General features: G+C 36.5%; 1 protein-coding gene across 8 annotated transcripts in view; it reads left to right on the top strand.

Annotated features, from left to right (window-relative positions):
- The window catches only part of cpeb3 (cytoplasmic polyadenylation element binding protein 3), a 35,566-nt gene extending 18,729 nt beyond the window's left edge, over window positions 1-16,837 (top strand). For 4 of the 8 annotated variants that reach the window (XM_077196954.1, XM_077196959.1, XM_077196957.1 and 1 more), the window contains exons 5-11: window positions 2,543-2,566; window positions 4,819-4,986; window positions 5,869-5,958; window positions 9,932-10,050; window positions 10,765-10,879; window positions 12,737-12,918; window positions 15,236-15,595. In XM_077196954.1, the coding sequence (XP_077053069.1) occupies window positions 2,543-2,566; window positions 4,819-4,986; window positions 5,869-5,958; window positions 9,932-10,050; window positions 10,765-10,879; window positions 12,737-12,918; window positions 15,236-15,463 (926 nt within the window). In that variant the 3' untranslated portion in view covers window positions 15,464-15,595. Of the gene's footprint in view, window positions 1-2,542; window positions 2,567-4,818; window positions 4,987-5,868; window positions 5,959-9,931; window positions 10,051-10,764; window positions 10,880-12,736; window positions 12,919-15,235 lie in introns of all 8 variants that reach the window. The other 4 variants (XM_077196961.1, XM_077196956.1, XM_077196960.1 and 1 more) reach the window with 2 other exon arrangements.
- The last annotated feature ends 1,179 nt before the right edge of the window (window positions 16,838-18,016 follow it).

Raw genomic sequence — 18,016 nt, 5'->3', positions numbered from 1 at the left:
TCTCACCGGGTGGGTGTTGACTCACTCCAGACACTAGCTTTCTCCTTTCATTGTTGCTAGGAGTATTAGACACCCTGACACCGCCTCTGTTTCTGTGTACCCAGAGACTACGGGCAGACCGTTTTAATGAAAACCCCAAAAGTGAGATTCCCCAGAATGAAAACAATACATCCAACTCTGAAAATGTCATACAGTTGGACTTGGAGCATCTCTATGGTTCTTTTTAGACCATAGAGTCGACATCAGGAACCATGAGACTGCTGAGACCTTAGGTAGCTCCTCATATACCCCTTTTCCATTTTGAGTGCCGGTTCGGAGCCGGTGCCTGCGCGCGAACCAGTTCTTTGTGTTTTGACAGTCAAAGAACCGGTTCTTGGCCAGGAAAACTGGTTCCAAAGCGGCACCAACTCTTTGCTGGACTAGAACCGTTCTTTTACCACGTCATGCTTATGTCGGGGGCTGGGGGCGAGTTTAGATGTGTTCTAAACATCTTTTCTGACCATAATATAGGATGACAAAGCCAGGAGAAACATTTTCAGAAACACGATGTAGTCCGCCATTGTAATTGTTATGCTTGAAGTTGGCACAAGCGTTTCTATTTCTTTCTTTTTTTTTGAAAACATTATAAGCAGAGAAGAAAACAGTCACAATATAGAACAAATAAATGGAAAGGGAAAAAAAAGACACAAAACAGGGGTACATAACTAATCAGAAAAGATTACATATCAAAGGAAGAGATTAAAAGACTTACATATTTCAATTGTTTTAAAGACTTCTTGGTTCACGAGTTAGAGATAATCCCAAAGTAATGTTATACTTGCAAGTGTTTCTAGCTAAGACGTATGGCGACGTACACAGTGATGTAACGACGTTGTTCGCTGGGCGCTCTAGTCCGTGGAAAAACAAACAGGTTCTGAAAAGGTTCGCAAGTTGAACCAACTCCGAACCAACTTTGAACCAGCACCAGTTCCGAACCAGTTATTTTTTGGTGGAAAAGGGGTAATAGACTGTCGCACCCCCATTGTAAGAGGAGATCCTTTGTTCCAACAGCAGTTAGAATTTTTAATATCAGCATATCTTAGTTCTGAGGCTGGGGTTTGACACTCCTATAGGACCAGTTTTATCCTTAGGAGAGTATATTTATCCATATACCCAGATTTAGGATATTTATTTATTTATTTATTTATCTTTTTTCATTTGTATTTAATGATATATCTGTTATTATGTGTTTCTGGTCTCCTTGCATTATTATCATAAGAATGCATAGTTGCAATAATGTTTTGTTTGCTTAAGTGCAATATATATATATTTAGTTCTTGTTAGTGTTTATGATGGTTTTTAGTATGTATTCAGTTACCATTATTGTACTGGTTTAATTCTATTCCAAATTTATTTTATTTATTTATTTTATTTATTTTATTTATTTATTTAATGTCTTGTCCATGCCGCTGTAATGTCTACATTTCTCCTCGGGGATAAATAAAGTTTTATCTAATCTAATCAGGATATTTTTATGTTTTTTATTTTATTTGATCAATTAATTAATAAAATACTTTTATCAATGGACTCTTCCTTTAACAAATGTGTATATATATAACTAGAGCATTCAAAAGTTTGGGGTCAAATTTCTTTTCAAAGAAATGAATAGTTTTATTCAACAAGGACGCATTAAATTGATCAAAAGTGACAGTAAATACATTTATTTTATCACAAAACAATCTATTTTGAATCAGTGCTGTTCTTTTGAACGTTCTATTCATTAAAGAATCCTGAACAAAAAGCAGCACAACATGTTTTCAACATTGATAATAATAAGAAACTTTCTCTGAGCAGCAAGTCATGATATTAGAATGATTTCTGAAGGATCATGTGACACTGAAGACTAGTAATGAGTAATGATGCTGAAAATTCAGCTTTGCGTCACAGAAATAAATTACCAGTTTATTTAAATTAATAATATTTCACAGTATTGCTGTTTTTACTGTATTTTTGATCAGATAAATGCAGCCTTGATAAAAATAAGAGACTATTTTCGTAATCATTTAAAAAATCGTAATGTTTCCAAACTTTTGACCGTGTGTGTGTGTGTGTGTGTGTGTGTGTGTGTGTGTGTGTGTGTGTGTGTATGTGTACACTAGATTTTTTTAACAGAACTCCAAACATTTGGACAATAGTGTAGTAAAGGCAGAGTTGTAAATAAAAATGTAAGATAAGATGGGTAGGTGTGTATTGAGTGTGTTCAATATAAAGGGCCAATAGAATTTCTCCAAAATTAGACTGGATGTGTTGCTATTCTATTAATTAGCTATAAACAATTTGATCAGGAAGATTATCTTCACCTGAAAGAGAAAACGAGCTATAAAAAACCCATGACATTTCTTGCGGCAATACAATGCATACTAGTGTTGTGTTATGAAATGTGTCATAATGCAACGACAAGTGAAACCAAGCTTGAAAAAACCCATGTCTGTCTCTCTCCCACTTCTTTCTGTCTGTCTCTCTATCTTTCTCCATCTTCACCCGTCTCTCTGCTCTCGAGCAGCCAGGAGTTATGGTCGCAGAAGAGGTAACCTGACGCCTTCTTTGTGTTTGTGCTCGCAGAAAAGATGGGGCTTTTGCTATGGCTCATTTGCTTGTCACAGGGAAATATGAGGGGAATCATAATATCTGCTTCCTTTGTGCAGTGATTGCATTAATTCATGTTCATTTTGCCATTGTTTTCTGCTGACAATTGAATTATTGTTTCATTTTTTTGTTATTCCATAAAATGCAATAACAAGGAATATTTCAATAGTCCAAGGAATATTTTAGCAATTGATTGCCTAACAAAATGGTCAACAATCACTAAAATATTATTTAGAAAGTGAAGTGAATCATACAGGCTTACTGCACCTCTCATTTAAAGTGTCGGACTAATTCTTTCATCCAGTTCTGTGTCTGAGGGCTTTATACCTTTATACCTCACATGTTTTGGTTTTCGCTTTAGTGCACCTCTCATACCCCTTTTCCACCATGAGCCAATCACTGTAGCTGTCTGAAGGTTCCCAGTGTGGCGTGATGCATTTAAGGTGTGTTCACACTTGGCATGTTTGGTTGGATTAAAACGAACCCTGGTGTGATTGCTCTGTAAGTGCGGTTCATTTGAATAAGTGTGAACGCTGCCATCTGAACCCTGGTGCCACCAAACAAGCGGACCGAGACCACTGAAAACATGAGTCTCGGTCCACTTCCAAACCAACTGGTTCGAATGAAATATGAACACAACACAGACCAAAGACATGTAAACGAACCAAAAACAGAACATGATATCACATCATGAGACCCTAAAAAGGACAGAATGCTCAAGCATACCTGTTTTTTCTTGTCATAGTCGCGATGTTGCCCATTACAGTTCGGTCTCCTCTTACAGAACCGCGTCTCCTCACAGTGGATCTTGGTTTGTGTGTGTGACGGAGGGATTCCTGCTTCTGTTTTGGCTATTTTGCACATTTTATAATCTCATCATGAGTTCTCAACTGGTCAAAATACCGTCATATGTGCTACGCACATACAACAAGCGCGTTTATCCCAGATCACAGCATTGTTTTGGATGTTCAGTGTGAACACACCCTTAGGTAATGTTTTTCTGTAATACTTCTATTTTTGTCACTCTGAAATTCTACTCATTCCCCATTTGTCTAAAATAAATTGATTTACAATCATGTGTTTTGTTTATTGTTTTTTATTACATTTAAAAAAAACGGATCATTTAATGCATCATGACCATGAATTAAATAACTTTGCATGTTGAAATTATTCTTAAATCTAGGAATAACTCTTTGTGATGATGGAAAAGGGATATCCGTGTTTGTGTCCAAAGGTCTTTTTCCTCACACAGTGACGCCTCTGATCACATCACTATTTGTTTGCATTTCAATTTGAAAATGTATCTTGTTTAATGATTCTTTGGATAGTAATGCCTACCTGATCATATTGATCATATCTCTGTGTGTTTTTTTAACATGTCTTCAGGTTAACACTTTGAGTAAGACAAAAAAAAAGAAATGGATTGTTGCTTGTGTAATTATTTGGGATTTTTATTTTTTTATGGGTGATCAAATGTATATTTTTTTAAAAGCTTCATTGTTTCGTTACACTTTATGTAATATCTAAATGAATTAATAATTTTTAACTAAAATTTGTTGAAATCCATGCTATTTTAAATAAAGCATACTACAGTTCGAAAGTTTGGGATCGGTTTGATATTTTTTTTAATTTTTTTTTAAGTCTTATGCTCACATTTATTTATGAAAAAAACAGTAAAAACGGTAATATTGTGAAATATTTTTACAATTTAAAATAACTGTTTTCTATTTGAATATATTTTAAAATGTAATATGATGGCAAAGCTGGATTTTCAGCATCATTACCCCAGTCTTCAGTGTCACATGATCATTCAGAAATCATTCTAATATGCTGATTTGCTTCTCAAGAAACATTTTTTTTAAACGTTTATTTTCTTATGTTGAAAACAGATTTTGTTGCTTAATATTATCGTGGAAACCTTGATGCTTTTTTTCAAGATTCTTTGATGAATAGAAAGTTCAAAAGAACAGCAATTTAATATTACATTTATAAATGTCTTTACTGTCACTTTTGATCTGAATGAATTTCTTTAAATCTTAACTTTTTAATCTTAGTTACCCCAAACATTTGAACAGTAGTATATAATATAATATTTTGGTATTTTTTGTCCTCTAATCTGTTTCTCTTCTCTGGCTTTCCCTCTCTTTCCTGTGTGATTCCTCCTCTTCTCTTGTTCTCTGCTTCCTGGTGCAGGTCGCTCTTCACTGTTTCCTTTCGAGGACGGCTTCTTGGACGAGGGTCACGGGGATCCAGCGCTGACCCCTGGCCTGAGCTCTCCCAGCCGCTGTCAGAACGGAGAGAGGATGGAGCGCTACTCCAGGAAGGTGTTTGTCGGTGGACTGCCGCCTGACATCGATGAAGGTACGGGACTCGGGCACACACGGCTCCGTGCTGAACCTGAGTTTGGAGAGTGTATTAATTCTTTAATAAAAGATTGTCTTCAAGATATAGTATCATAAATACAACATGATAGGAATAGAATTGTACCTTTATCTGCTTACATATGCACAGTGATTTTTTTTTTGTGCTATTATGTATCTGTTTTAGGGTTATTATCAGCAACTAAAAGTAAAACTATTCAAATATTTTTGTTAAAATAAAAAAAGTTTAGAAGAATAATTGATGCTGAAATTAAAATATAAATTTCAGATGAAAAATGTAATCTGTATTTCAGCTATTGGCTAATTAAATATATTTCTTTTTTCATTTAGTTTAAGTTGATGCACTAAATCACAAAATGGAAATTAAATAATTAAAAACTAAAACGGAAATTAAAATAAATTAAACCTAAATAGTAATAATGATAAAAAAATCAATAGTGCATAACAAAAAGACTACAAATGTAACTTATATTAAAATGAAAACAAAGTATTAAAAAGCTCATTCTAAATATGAATATCCATGTGTAGTTCCATCTATCCATCCAATACATTTACAACAACTGACCCAAAGTATATCTAAAGATTATTATATAGACCGGTGGGTTATGCACTTTTGATTTCGATCATTAAGCCACGTAGCAACCACTCAGAACACCCTAGCAACTGCATGAGACACACAAAAAAACAGACACATGACTGAAAATGTGATTAAAGCAAAGAACTTGGTTTTTAATTTTTTTTTATTATGAGTCGCCCCAGGATTGTTGTTTGGAGGGGATTCAGTAACTTTTTTTTATCTTTTTTTTTAACAATGTTTGGAAATCCCTATTTTTGGTCTAAATACTTTCCATTTTTCCTACAGATGAAATCACCAACAGTTTCCGTCGCTACGGTCACCTTGTGGTGGACTGGCCTCATAAAGCAGAAAGCAAATCCTATTTTCCTCCTAAAGGTAATGACATTATGACATCATCTCTCCTGCGGCACTTTAATACAGCTGCAAATGTTTAACAAATCAGTGACAGAATTATTCCCCTTGACACCGTCTGCGTTTGAGAACTGAAAGTATGACATCACAGCCGACATTTACCTCAAATGAGTCTATTGTGTGGATGCTGGTCAGAGTTTACTCTGAGCATCAGGAAGCTTTTGTGTTGTGTGCGTCAGATTGGTCCCTATTAGTTCATAGGGCCTCCAGGTGTTCATTTCTATGGCTTGAACAGATGCACACAGACAAGTACTTACAGATACACACCTAGAGGGAGAGACTAACTGCATTTCATCACGTAACTCACGTGTTTGTGTGAGTACCTGGGAATAGCTGACAGAGTTTGATTGGACGGGCAAAGGGACATATATCATTGAAACTTTGAACAATGTATATATCATTTTATTATATACCATATAATGTATAATAAAATATTTTGTTTATATAAATATATATTGTAGGATATCGATTCATTATGTATGATGAGATATTTGTGCGTACGTTATAAGGAAATAGATTTCTTTCATCACATTTTTACATGAAATGCAGATTAAGTTATTTTTTTCTGACTTTTTATAGTTAAGATTCTGTAACACTTTATTTTAAGGTGACATTGTTGCACGTTAATGTACTTACTATAGTAATAACAGTAAATGATGCATAATTACAAGTAACTACCCCTAAACCAAACTGTAACCGTAACACTATAGTAAGTACATGTAGTTTAAGATTTATTTGAATAAGTACAATGTAACTGTCACCTTAAAATAAATTGTAACCAAAGATGTTAACAATGTTTCAATTGTATTTATTATTTACCATACAGGTGAAACTCGAAAAATTAGAATATCGTGCAAAAGTTATAATTTTGATGATTATGGCTTACAGCTTATGAAAACCCCAAATTCAAAATCTCAGAAAATTAGAACATTACATAAAAACAATCCTCTGAAAAGAATAATCATTCATATGTATATAGTTATATATAATAAATATATTAGTTTCATCTTTTAATTTGAATTATTGAAATACATGAACTGTTGCACGATATTTAAATTTTTCGAGTTTCACCTGTATAATATATATATAATATCTATGTGTTCTTCCTCTCAATTTGAATTCATTGAATTAAGTCCTGTGCTCAGAGCTGTAACTGTAGTGAAAATTTCCGGTTGGACTATACTATAAAATATTGTGACATGATTATAATAAAGAAATTAAAAGGGGATGCTAAAATTTTATTGGATCATTACAGTGAATAATTGCTTGTTGTGTAAGCCGCTTATGCAGTTTCTGTAAATATTGCAACTAGTAACTCATTTTCATGGTCACACTTTAGATTAGGGTCCAATTCTCACTATTAACTACGACTTTTGCCTCAATAAACTTCTAATTACTGCTTATTAGTTAGTAAGGTAGTTGTTAAGTGTAGGTATAGGGTGGATTAAGGGATGTAGAATATCGTCATGTAGAATAAAGCATTAAAATGTGCTTTACAAGTACTAATAAACAGCCAATATCCTAGTAATATGCATGTTTATAAGCAACTAGTTAATAGTGAGAATTGGACCCTAAATTAAAGTGTTACCCTTTTTTTCTAGTTTGTTTATAGTGGCTTATTTTTTAAACTTACAAATTGTATGCATTTAATAAAAAATGATCAAAGCAAGAACTTCAGTTTGCTGATCTCAAGGTGATATTAATGGATGTATTGAGTAAATGTCACTTGGTTTGATTTGTTTTTAAATAATGCAATGATTTCGCTCACTAAGATCGGCTTAAGTGTCCAAGTACTTTTTGAGGCCACTGTATTTTTCTTCATTTATTAGATCTGTGCTCTGTACAATGATCTGCACTTGTGGATTTTATGTATTTGGACTTGTGTAGTCTTCATGCCTTGGCCGTCCTGTCACTGTGTGTAACTGCTTTTTGTAGATGTGCTCATTGCTCCTCCAGCTCATATGAAACACTGATCCAGACTGAGTGAATGGAAGATGCTGGTCATTTTTCCATCCAGTGTTGTGTAAAAGCATCATGCCTCACAGTGTGCAGGACTGAGGTCAGCGCTGAGGCTCTAAACACATTAAATGGGGTTAAAAGCCTTCACGAGGCTGTTATACGCTTATCATTAACACTGAGATTTATTGAAGAGATCCTTCTGTTCAGAGACCAGCTGACAAACAGGATGGAAATTAAAGGGATAGTTCACCTAAAAATGAAAAAAATTGTCATCATTTACTCACCCTCAAGTTCCAAACCTGTATGAGTTTCTTCGTTCTGTTTAACACAAAAGTTGATTTTTTTTAAGAATGTAGATAACCAGACAGTTGATGGGCCCCATTGACTTCCATAAAAAGAAAAAAAATACCATGGAAGTCAATGGCTACTATCAGCTGTCATATCTTCTTTTGTGTTCAACAGATGAAAGAAACTGGGTGAGTAAATGATGACAGAATTGACATTTTTGGGTGAACTGTCCCTTTAAGTCAAGGTTTAGCTGGTTAACGTGGTCCAGTTAGCCCCTGCTGGCCGAGGAAAGCATTACACCATCAAAACAAAAGCATTGTTCTCTACTGAAGGACTTCAGAAGTTGCAGTGCGTTCTGCAGATACTTTTTTTGCGAGCATATAAATGGTAAAAAAAAATTTATAGTAGATATTTTACCAGAGCGCTAATAAAATCATGAAAATATTTGTGGTTGCAGTAGTTCATTTAGGGTGACAGGGGAAAATATATCAATGATTATAATAATGACTAATAAATAAAAATATGTAATGTTTAAATATATTTTAAAATATATAACTTTTTATCATAATCCCTAATTAAGTAGTATAATCCAATCTGAATGTTTTTTATATACAGTATATTTCTTTATTATATTTAAGTTTAGGAGATGGTCTCAATCTGTGGAGGAAAAACCTCTGGCTTTAATAAATCCGATGCTTGTACATGAATCTCTCCGAACTTTCTTTTGATGTCCTTGATTCACTTTCCCAAGGTTGTTCATATTTCTCTCTCCTTTCGACGGCCTCTTACAACTCTTTCTTTCGCCGAGGCTGAACGCTTTGTTCTTTTCTTCCTTCTGGTCTTTCTGCTGGCTCTGATCCTGATGTTCTCATACTGCAGTGTTATAGTGGAAAATCACTCCTTCAGAAGCACTTGAGAACGGTGGACATCATGAATTCACAGACAGACAGCGTATATGCTCTGGAAAGCAGTCTAAATGCAAAATGCATGTTTAGGGTCAGGACAGTGAGAGAAAAAACAACAGACAATAATGACTCTGTTTATTTACAGTATAAAAATCATAATTCTGGTCCTAAAATTCATGATTGCTGTTTTATAACAGCAAATATTATAAAACTGTATAGGAGACATAGAGGCCGACTGGATTCCTTCTTGTTGATGTCAAATACTGTGTCTTGTAGCAGTAGGAATTTGCTTAAAAAAATAGTTTAATAACAATGTGTGACTATAATATTTCATTTATGCCCGTGACAGTAGCTGTAATGTGAAATAAATGTGACAGTGGCAAGTTTCAGTTTTCCCAGTGTTCTGTAACTTCAGCTACAGAAACCATTCTCGGATCTGTCCTGATTTCACCTCAGTATAGCTCCGCCCATAGCCCCGCCCCTCTCAACAATGCCCCTCCCACATCTTGCCCTGTTCTGGTAACATCTGTGCCGTCTGTAGCTACAGGCCTGTGAAAGATAGAAGAAATGAGGTCGAGTCTCTGATTATTTAATCTTCCTACTTACATCAGTTATTCACTCTTACACTCCTGTTCCTGTTAGTTTGAGACAGATACACATGCACATTTCTGTCTCTGCCGTCTGTAGCGTTTATGTGCTTCCCGTGAGTCTTTTGAAACTCTCAGATAGATCACTGTTGGTCCGCAGCCAGAGAATGTCTCATCGCTCGTGCTCTTTTTCTGCAGGTTATGCTTTCCTGCTCTTCCAGGAGGAGAGTTCAGTCCAGGCCCTCATTGACGCCTGCATCGAGGAGGATGGGAAACTCTACCTGTGTGTCTCGAGCCCCACTATTAAAGATAAACCAGTGAGTGAAGCACTGACACAGCTCAATGCCCACCGAAGCTCAGAGTGGATCTGTCTCAGAAATCTGCTTTACCAGCTTATCTAGACTACAGATAAGACTATGATAGATTCAGACTACGGTAGATTTATGAATGATGCTCGAGTTATAATAATCTCCATATCTATCTATCTGTCTGTCTGTACAAAATGTATATATGTATGTAAAATATGCAATACATGTGTATGTGATTGTAAAATGTAAACACACACACACATATTATATATATATATTTATTTATAAATTATACAATATATGTATGTAAATATATAAATGATTATAAAAGTATATAATATATAAAATGAATATCTTGTTATATATACAGTATATATATATAAATGTTAAAAATAACATTTTTATTTAAAATTATTAATATATCTATGTAAAATATGATAGATTTAAATTAACGGAAAAAATATATATATATATATAAATTCAAAGTAATGAACTGATAAATAATAAGCTAATATAATTTACAGTTTGTGTACTGTATTAGACCAAGGTTAAAGTAAATGAAGAGAATTATTTTTCAGAGTTCAAATCATGTGGCATTAAAATCACAGAGAGAGATATAAATTTACCCAACCTCCTTAGAGAAAACTAGTTTAGTCCTACTTGGGCTTAAACAAGCGTCCTGCATTGAATTTGTTTTACAGATCAACTGTTTTTCCTCCTCAGGTCCAGATTCGCCCGTGGAACCTGAGTGACAGTGATTTCGTGATGGACGGCTCTCAGCCTCTTGACCCACGCAAAACCATCTTTGTGGGAGGCGTTCCACGACCTCTACGTGCAGGTCTCTCTCTTTCTCTCTCTCTGTCTCTCTCTCTTTCTCCCTGTCTCTGTCTCTCACTCTTTCTCTCTCTCTGTCTCTCTCTCTTTCTCCCTGTCTCTGTCTCTCTGTCTCTCACTCTTTCTCTCTCTCTGTCTCTCTCTCTTTCTCCCTGTCTCTGTCTCTCTGTCTCTCTCTCTTTCTCTCTCTCTGTCTCTCACTCTTTCTCTCTCTCTGTCTCTCTCTCTTTCTCCCTGTCTCTGTCTCTCTGTCTCTCACTCTTTCTCTCTCTCTGTCTCTCTCTCTTTCTCCCTGTCTCTGTCTCTCTGTCTCTCTCTCTTTCTCTCTCTCTGTCTCTCACTCTTTCTCTCTCTCTGTCTCTCACTCTTTCTCTCTCTCTGTCTCTCACTCTTTCTCTCTCTCTGTCTCTCTCTCTTTCTCCCTGTCTCTGTCTCTCTCTCTTTCTCCCTGTCTCTGTCTCTCTGTCTCACTCTCTTTCTCCCTGTCTCTCTCTCTCTGTCTCTCTCTGTCTCTGTCTCTGTCTCTCTCTGTCTCTCTCTCTCTCACTCTCTCTGTCTCTGTCTCTCTGTCTGTCTCTCTGTCTCTCACTCTTTCTCTCTCTCTGTCTCTCTCTGTCTCTCTCTCTCTCACTCTCTCTGTCTCTGTCTCTCTGTCTCTCTCTATCTGTCTCTCTGTCTCTCTCTCTCTCTCTCTCTCTGTCTCTCTCACTCTCTCTGTCTCTCTCTCTCTCTGTCTCTGTCTCTCTGTCTCTCTCTATCTGTCTCTCTGTCTCTCTCTCTCTCTCTCACTCTCTCTCTCTCTCTCACTCTCTCTCTCTCTCACTCTCTCTGTCTCTGTCTCTCTGTCTCTCTCTATCTGTCTCTCTGTCTCTCTCTCTCTCTCTCTCTGTCTCTCTCACTCTCTCTGTCTCTCTCTCTCTCTGTCTCTCTCACTCTCTCTCTCTCTCTCTCTCTCTGTCTCTCTCACTTTCTCTCTCTCTCTCTCTCTCTCTCTCTCTCTCTCTCTCTCTCTCTCTCTGTCTCTCTCACTTTCTCTCTCTCTCTCTCTCTCTCTCTCTCTCTCTCTCTCTCTCTCTCTCTCTCTCTGTTTCTATCTCTGTCTCTCTCTCTCTCTCTGTCTCACTGTCTCTCTCTGTCTCTCTCTCTCTCTCTCTCTCTCTCTCTCTCTGTCTCACTGTCTCTCTCTCTGTCTCTCTCTCTCTGTCTCTCTCTCTCTTTCTATCTGTCTCTCTCTGTCTCTCTCGCTCTCTCTCTGTCTCACTCTCTCTTTCTATCTGTCTCTCTCTGTCTCTCTCTCTCTCTCTTTCTATCTGTCTCTCTCTCTCTCTCTCTCTTTCTATCTGTCTCTCTCTCTCTATCTCTCTCTATCTGTCTCTCTCTGTCTCTCTCTCTGTCTCTCTCTCTCTCTCTCTCTCTCTCTGTCTTTCTCCCTGTCTCTCTCTCTCTGTCTGTCTCTCTCTCTGTCTCTCTCTCTCTCTGTCTCTCTCTCTCTTTCTATCTGTCTCTCTCTCTCTCTGTCTCACTCTCTCTTTCTATCTGTCTCTCTCTGTCTCTCTCTCTCTGTCTCTCTCTCTCTCTCTGTCTCTCTCTCTCTCTCTCTGTCTCTCTCTCGCTCAATTCAATTTTCTATTCAATTCAAAATTGCTTTATTGGCATGACTGTACATATTACAATATCTCTCTCTCTCTGTCTCACTCTCTCTTTCTATCTGTCTCTATCTGTCTCTCTCTCTCTCTCTCTCTCTCTCTCTAATTTGCAAGTGTAGTTTCCTCCCAAATATCAAATACATCATCATTTTCATCTTGTGGTTCAACATCATACTGTGCATAATGCTGTGTTTCACCTGTGTGTGTGTGTTTAGTGGAGCTGGCTATGATCATGGACAGACTGTATGGAGGTGTGTGTTACGCTGGCATTGACACTGACCCAGAACTCAAATACCCCAAAGGGGCGGGCAGAGTGGCCTTCTCCAATCAGCAGAGCTACATCGCTGCCATCAGCGCTAGATTTGTCCAGCTGCAGCATAATGACATTGACAAACGGGTGAGTGAGCTCATATAACAGCCACCAGAATCACAGCAAACTCTCGAATGCTTCTCACTCTACACACTGCAGGGACAGCCTTGAACAGCAAAACTGAACGCACCAACTTATGCATTGATTTCTATGATTGAAGCATCAAGCTACAGCGATACCCTCGACGGCACGTTATAATGTGACATTTAACGTCAAACAATCTGAACTCGGACGCCGTTTGACCTATTGAAAAGCATCCAGGGTTTACCAGACAGTTTGCATGAGATGCATTGAAAAACACTTTACAAATGGGAAATTTGCTTAATAACGGGACATTATAAAAAATGAGCAGAACCTGATGAATGCCGCATTGACTAGACGAGTGTCGGAAGAGGTTTTTATACTGTACTTTTCTAACTGTAATTCTAGATGTGATTGAATGGTGTCAGTGTCTGTTTCCATACAGACTGTGTTTACCCCAGAGCAGACTGTGTGTAATCAACATGACCATGGGCTTCTGGAGGCCTGACAGACATTTGAAGTCTCAGACGTGGCCTTTGTTAATTATAGATCCATGCTATTCCTGCACGCATATGTACACACTAGAGTTACTGGACTGTTTTGGGAATGTTATTCAGAAGGAAATAGCTGATGGTCACTGGACTAAAACTGTATGCTCCCCAGAATCACCCCCTCCATCACTGTCACAAAATCAGATACTAGTTTATTTTGAGCCGTTAGTGTAAATCTGAATTTACCTACTGATCCCAAACTATATATATATATATATATATATATATATATATATAAATCTGGGATTTTTTTTTAATAAGTATTATATGCTCAACAAAGCAGTATTTGTTTAATCAAAAACATTATGAAATATTATTACAATTTAAAATAACCATTTTCTATTTAAATTAATTCTTTTTTAAAAGCTGAATTTTCAGGCATCATTAATCCAGTCTTCAGTGTCACATGATCCTTCAGAAATCATTCCAATATGATGATTTGAAGAAACATTTCTTATCTTTATCAATATTGAAAACAGTTGTGGAAACCATGATATAGTTGTTTCAGGATTTTTGGATGAATAGAACGTTCAAAACCAGCATTTATTTGAAACCGTAAAGACATTTACAGTAACAAAAGAATTCTGTCACTTTTGATCAATTTAATGCATCCTCGCTGAAAAAAAGCAATAATTTCTAAAATATTCATATGTCATTCATTCGTATGTGGTTCCCAGTGTTATTTTAGTATCATTGATATACTATTATTGTTTTTTTAATAGTTTGAATACATTTTTATTTTTAAAGATTTTCGGTTTTAATTTAAATTTGTTAACATTTTAGTAGTTTTGTTGTGTGTCATTTTGTTTTGTTTTTTAGTGTCTATATAGTTTTTATTAATATAATATTTTATTTTTGTTTATTTTAGTTTACTATATATATATATATAGTTTTAGTTTAAGTTATTTTAGTACATCAAGTTAAACAATGAAAATGAGAGGTTTCTTTTTTATTTTATAAGGTTTCTTTAAAATACAGTTTTAATATTTTTATTTTTATTCAGTTACCATTTAATGTATTTCAAGTAGTGCTGTCAATCAATTAAAAAACGAATTAACTAATTAATCACACATTTGTCTGTAATCAATTGCAATTAATTGCACCTAACATTAAAGTTTTAATATATATTTTATATTGTAATAATTTCACATTTAATCTCCAAATTAATTTTAGCCATTAATATTTTCTCAATTTTAGCCATTTATTATAGCCATTCAGCATTACAATATAATCTCACTTTAAGACCTCCCACATATGACGCAGATTTGACGCGCATCCCATTTTATCACAACTCTTAACGTTCATTTAGGACTTAATTTTACTCATTTAAGACAAATTGTCTATAAATACTCGACGAAACGGGCATTTTGGCATAATTTTGTGTTTTTTTGTCAGTTCAAGCGGCTTTCTGTTTGCGCTTGCGTGTGTTTCAATTTCAAGTAACAAAAATGGGTTGCACTTTATTTTACAGTATGTGTACTTACATCCACTTACTGGGTAATATAAGGTAACTACATGGGTTAAGGCTAGGTTTAGGGGTAGGTTCAGGGTTAGTACCTAGTTATTACCCAGTTATTACAATTACTCTAATAAGTACATTACATGGGGAACAAGACTGTAAAATAAAGTGCTACCCCAAAATGTTATTCTTATGGTTTAAATTTTGATCTAACTTCAATAACCCAGGTGGTTCTTCATTATTTCAGACACATGAAACAGAGCAGGAAGTAGCCGTCTATAAGTGCTCTTTCTGCCCGTGTCTTTCTGCCCAGGTGGAGGTGAAACCGTACGTGCTGGACGATCAGATGTGTGATGAATGTCAGGGCGCTCGCTGCGGAGGCAAATTCGCCCCTTTTTTCTGTGCCAACGTCACCTGTCTGCAGTATTACTGCGAGTACTGCTGGGCGAGCATCCACTCGCGCGCTGGCCGTGAGTTCCACAAACCGCTGGTGAAGGAAGGCGGAGACCGGCCTCGGCACGTGTCCTTCCGCTGGAGCTGATGACAAGCGTCACATCACCCTCTCCACCCAACACCTTCAACACAATTACCAGTAACCACACACGGATCTCCTCTTTTACAAAACAAATCTCATGATATCTCTGTCAAGTATATTCTCTGCTTACGAACATTTAGGAAAATATGAATTTTGAGTCTGCGCGCTCAAACGTTGCACTTTGGCACAACAGTCGATGTTAACGCTTATCAGGATGTTGTGCTTTAATTCGCTTGTTTTCCTGCGTTTGGTCGGTTTAGTCCTCCATATAGGTAACATTAGGCAGTGTGAGACTATATATACAGTATATAATATATACATTTACAAAAAGGATATATTTTTATTTTATATTTATCTATATACACATAGATAATACATTTTGGGTGTCAGACTTTGTAAAGGAGCATGCACTTATTGTGATAAAAGAGTGATAGGAAATTCTCCTTTAGATGATGACAAAAAAAAGTGTTACCAAAGGTAAAATTTAATTCATTAAGAAAATCATGTCGGGTGAGCTGTTAAAAAACACCCAAGTTATTAAAGTTAGCCACCATTTGCTCTCCATGTTGAAATGAATAGTAATACCTCATGCATGCATCTCTTTCTGTTCGCTCCGACTTTTTAGGCTTACATTTTTTTACGAGTTTTTTGGTATTATCATGTAATGCTGCAATAGCTTTGCTGCTAAATCTGTGGTATGAACCCATACCATTAAACTTTAATCAGGCGAAAGAGCGCTCCGAGGGGTCTGCACCGAAACTGCATGTAAACGAATCTGCGATGCATGCTGTAAAATCGGGCATCACTTTCATTTCCCCACAAGACCGGCCAGATGACCGTGCTGCGGAGCTCTTCGGCGCACGTGGTGATGGGGAAAAATATAAAATGGGAGGGAAATTACGTCTCAATGCATTAGTGTCTGCTTGCAAAAATGCTGTTCTCTCACAAAAGTAACGCGTTCACTCGCAAAATATTTCCGTTCGCTCGCAAAACATTTCCGTTCGCTCACAAAACATTTGCGTTTGCTCGAAAAACATTAGCTTTCACTCACAAAACATTTACGTTAAATCGCAAAACATTTGGGTTAGTTCAAAAAACTTTTACATTCGCTCACAGAACAGTTACATTAACTCACAAAGCATTAGCGTTCGCTCACAAAACATTTACGTTAATTCGCAAAACATTAGCGTTCACTAACAAAACATTTGCGTTTGCTTGAAAACATTTGCGTTGACTCGCAAAACATTAGTGTTCACTCAAAACATTTGCATTCGCTCACAAAACTCGACACTTTTTGTTTGCCCTCAAAACATTTGTGTTTGTTCAAAAAAGATTAGCATTCGCTGCTTGCTCGCAAAACATTTGCTTTTGCTCAAAAAATATTACCGTAAGCTTAACAAACATCTGCGTCTGCTCAAAACGTTTGTTCTCTCGGAAAACATTTGCACTAAAGTTTTGCGAGCGAACACAAAAGCATTGAAATATACTTTTTCCTCCCATCTCATGTCTTTACCATCACCATGTCCCTGTAGGGGCTCCATACAGAACCGCAGTGGTGTTTCAAACCTGTTAGATGTAGGAAATCTTCTAGCAAAATGTCTTCAACAGGTGAAGCATTTTTTGCAGTGATTGTCCATAGAATTGTGCAATTTTTATACACTATGTAGTTCAGTTAGACGACGCCTAGAACTGTGATTCGCTTTAACTGTTATTGATGTCTGACATGGAACGTCCTGTGAAACTAGCGTATGTAATTATACGGTCCCTTCTTTCGCACACTTCTGCTAGTTGTTAGCCCTCGACACGCGCCCCATCAGAACCAAAGAGTCCGGCTCAAAATGACCAATAACACTACGTTACACGCCAACGATTCACAATACTGTGTCTGACCGGTGACTCTGGGTGAATAAGCGAACACTGTCTCCGAACCTAACTTTGAGATACGGCGGGCGGAATAACCTTGAGTGACCGCTGCATTTATATCCTGATTATCCTGCGAAGCTTGAAGTAGAATCATGACCTGCTAATGTCGACGGTGGACATTTTTAAACGAAATTCAGAAAGGTAGAGAGGGTGGAGAGGAACGCAGCTCAAGTAACGCGTCTTGGCTGCTTATCTGAGAGTCAAAAAACTGTCAGCTTTAGGGCGGCACGTTTAGTTTGTTGGTCTGAAAAAAGAAAAAGAAAACGACATATGCGAACACTGCTTTTGTACCGATGGAGAAAAAGAGGATTGTGGGTAACCTTAATCCTGATGGTGGTGAATTCTGGGTGTCTTTGTGATATTTCTTTCCCTTGCCCAGATTTTTCTATGTTTGTTCCTTCTATGTAGTAGATAATATTTGTTATGCACTACTCTTTGTATCTGGATGGTTGAACAGTCAGCGTTGTTGTTGTTGTTGTTGTTTTTTTTTCCTTTACTTTTTTAATAGAAAAATATGTGTGCTTTCTGACTGACGTAATCTTTTGCAATACCTCAATTTTGAAATATTATAGGAGAGAGATTGATATTTTCTAAGTAAGTTTATTCAAATAAAGACTATATATATATATATATTAA

Source organism: Siphateles boraxobius, unplaced genomic scaffold, assembly GCF_051911475.1.
Source record: "Siphateles boraxobius isolate OS27281-9 unplaced genomic scaffold, OSU_SipBor_1 37, whole genome shotgun sequence".
NCBI lineage: Eukaryota > Metazoa > Chordata > Actinopteri > Cypriniformes > Leuciscidae > Siphateles > Siphateles boraxobius.
This window is presented reverse-complemented; position numbering and strand designations above follow the sequence as displayed.